Genomic DNA, 3,171 nt, shown 5'->3' with positions numbered 1-3,171 from the left:
GCCTTGAGCTGAAGAGCTGAGGGACAGCGCCCAGGCCCAGAGTTCAGGCACCATGTCTGACCAATTAAAAAAAAAAAAAAAAAGAATGGGAGGCCTTGATTTCATATTATTTAGACAGACAGACACACACAGACAGAGCAAGAGATGATATATCAAGGTGTTTCTTCACCAATTATCCCCAAAGGGCCCCCACTTAGGCAATGTGGAGAAAGTCCTTGCATTTGATTGGGAAATTGGGGTGATCCCATGGAGTCTAGACTGTTACCTGTCAGAATCTCCTAAAAATTCCCTCTCCCCCAGGGCAGAGGAACGGCTCAGGTTTGGCTGACTGACAGGGCCTTAACTGCCGAGTCTCCATTTCACCTGATGGCTTGGCGTAAGGGAACAATTCAGAGAAAGCTTGGTGGAAAGCCCAGAATCCTAAGTGAATGGGGCAAAAAGATGTTACCATGCCAGGCTGGAGAGCGAGTGTGGGGTACAGGGAAACTGAACCCACTCAGGGACACAGACCCTCAAAGTCAGATTCTACCATCTACCCACCTATTCTTCCCTTCCTTTCATCCCTCCCTCCTGGTATTGTTCTGGTGCTTGAATTCAGGACCTGGGCACTGTCCCTGAGCATCACTGTGCTCAAGGCTAGCGCTCTACCACTTGAGCCACAGCACCACTTCTGGCTTTTTCTGCATATGTGGTACTGAGGAATCGAACCCAGGGCTTCATGCATGCTAAGGCCAGCGCTCTACCACTGAGCCACCTTCCCAGCCCTGAACCCACTTGTTCCTAATGGTTTGTTGTCTGTGGCTGGCAGGAAGTCTTGTCCCCCCCACTGAAATGGAGACACAGGGAACTGAGTACTGCAGGGCAGAGGCCTCCTCCAGACCCTCTTTAATCATTCAATGGGCTCTCACAGAGCTGGCCACTGGTGGCTCATGCCTCTCTTTTCCTAGCTACTCAGGAGGCTGAGATATGAGGTTGCCAGGTTGAAGCCAGTTTGGGCAAATTCTGCCTTGGGCAGAAAAAGCTAAGCAAAAAATGTGAGGCCCTGTGTTCAAGCCTCACTTCCGGCACACACAGACAAGCAAACTGTCACATATATCTGCTTGGAGATAAGCAATCCGGGCCAGACTAGTCTGTGGCCAGCTGCTCACGGCCTAGTCAGGAACACAGGGTGCTCAATGGTGAACTGCAGCAGCAGGAAGAACAGAGGAGGCGGAATCCTTAACATAGCCTGGACACTTAACGCTTGATGGACAGGTGACAGGTGTATCAGAGGTCATTACAGACAGAGGGAACAGGACCTAAAACCGGCCATCAGCAGTGGTAGCTTAAGTGGACAAGTGCCAGCCTTGAGCAAAATATGCCAAGCAATGGGCTGGGAAGGTGGCTCAGTGGTAGAGCGCTTGCCTTGCATGCATGAGGCCCTGGGTTCGATTCCTCAGCACCACATAAGCAGAGAAGGCTGGAAGTGGCGCTGTGGCTCAAGTGCTAGAGCACTCGCCTTGAGCTGAAGAGCTGAGGGACAGCGCCCAGGCCCAGAGTTCAGGCCCCACAGCCAACAACAACAACAACAAAAAATATGCCAAGCTAGAAGGGTAACCAGTGATTCATGCCTGTCATCTTAGTTATTCAGGAGGCTGAGATCTGAGAATCACAGTTCAAAGCCAGCCTGGGTAGGAAAGTCTTTGAGACTCTCAAACTGCTTAGAAAAGGTCAAAAGTGGTACTATGGCTCAAGTGGTAGAGTTCTAGTTTTGACAGAAGCTCAGGGACAGCACCCATGCTCTGAGTTCAAACCCCAGGATCAGTCCCCCGCCCCCCCCCAAAAAAAAAAGAATGTGAGTTCAAGCCCCTGTCCTGACACAAAACAACAAAAGAAATCGGCCTTGGGGCTGGGAAGGTGGCTCAGTGGTAGAGCGCTTGCCTTGCATGCATGAGGCCCTGGGTTCGACTCCTCAGCACCACATAAGCAAAAAGAAAAAAGCTGGAAGTGGCGCTGTGGCTCAAGTGGTAGAGCACTAGCCTTGAGCTGAAGAGCTGAGGGACAGTGCCCAGGCCCAGAGTTCAGGCCCCATGACGGGACCCAAAAGAAGTCGGCCAAGGTGACCTTGGGCCAGTAATCAGAGTTCAGGGCGTGGATTTCTCTTCAGATGTATGAGACTAAGAATGAATTTTTCTTCTATGGAGTTGGTTCAGGAAGATGTGTGTGTGTGTGTGCTAGTACGGGGACTTGAACTCAGGGCCTGAGCACTGTCCCTTAGCATTCCTGCTCAAGGCGGCTTTCCCTCTACCATGTGAACCATGGCTCCACCTTCAACTTTTTGTTGGTCTCACAGATTTTTTTTTTTTTTTGGGTCCTGGCTGGCTTTGAACCACGAATCCTCAGATCTCAGCCTCTTGAGTAGAGAGGATGACTGGTGTGAGCCATGATGGCCAGTTCCTGAGAAGGTTTTCCCAGTAAATGTCAGTCAAGGGCTTGGCCTATGAACCCTTAGCTGTATGTGGCTGAGTCTCATTAGTTGGGATCAGGAAGGGGCCCCCTCCAAGCCATGCAGGGGTCCCGCAGCTGGAATTGCATTGAGGGACATGTCTGGGGTTAGCATATGCATCTCGGATTCCACCTGTTAGGCCTCCAGGCCTGCTTCCCTCGATGAGGGAGGGAGGTGGGGGGGGCGGCGGGGGGGGGGGGGCGGGGGGAGGGAAGGAAGGGGTGTCTGCTCACTCTCTAGCAGGTCCACCTCGAAGTTCCTGGTGGGCAGCCTCACGGAGTTGAAGCCCCAGGTGGGGACGTGGCCTTCCAGGGGGGGCTTCCCGGCGAGCATGCGCAGGAACGTGCTCTTGCCGCAGCCGTCCAGCCCCAGCACCAGCACCTCGCGCTGCTCCAGCTCCTCCAGCGCGGGCTCTCCTCCCTCCTCCTCCTCCTCCTCCTCTTCATCGTCATCGTCATCCTCTTCCTCCTCCCCATCCTCCTCCTCCTCCTCCTCCTCCTCTTCCTCGTCCTCAGGCTGCGGGGGGGGTCACAGGTCAGGCTGTCCATCAGGCCGGCCCCCCCCCCTTCCCCATGAGCATCCCGCCTTCCACCCCTCACCGGGCCCGAGCAGGCGCAGTGGGACCCGAGGGGGGGGGGTGAGACGCAGGGGGCTCCTCCCGGCATGCCCCGGGGCAGCGCCTCCTC

General features: G+C 54.6%; 1 protein-coding gene across 1 annotated transcript in view; it reads right to left on the bottom strand.

The window, feature by feature from the left end:
- The window catches only part of Arl10 (ADP-ribosylation factor-like 10), a gene marked incomplete at its 5' end in the record, with an annotated part of 6,500 nt that extends 3,562 nt beyond the window's left edge, over positions 1-2,938 (bottom strand). The window contains one exon of the mRNA XM_013015976.1: positions 2,719-2,938. Coding sequence (XP_012871430.1) covers positions 2,719-2,938 — 220 coding nt within the window. The remainder of the gene's footprint in view (positions 1-2,718) is intronic.
- Between the last annotated feature and the right edge of the window lie 233 nt (positions 2,939-3,171).

Source organism: Dipodomys ordii, unplaced genomic scaffold (assembly GCF_000151885.1).
Source record: "Dipodomys ordii isolate 6190 unplaced genomic scaffold, Dord_2.0 Scaffold29, whole genome shotgun sequence".
Taxonomy (NCBI): domain Eukaryota; kingdom Metazoa; phylum Chordata; class Mammalia; order Rodentia; family Heteromyidae; genus Dipodomys; species Dipodomys ordii.
The sequence above is the reverse complement of the archived record's forward strand: the minus strand, read 5'-3'. Positions and strand labels throughout refer to the sequence as shown.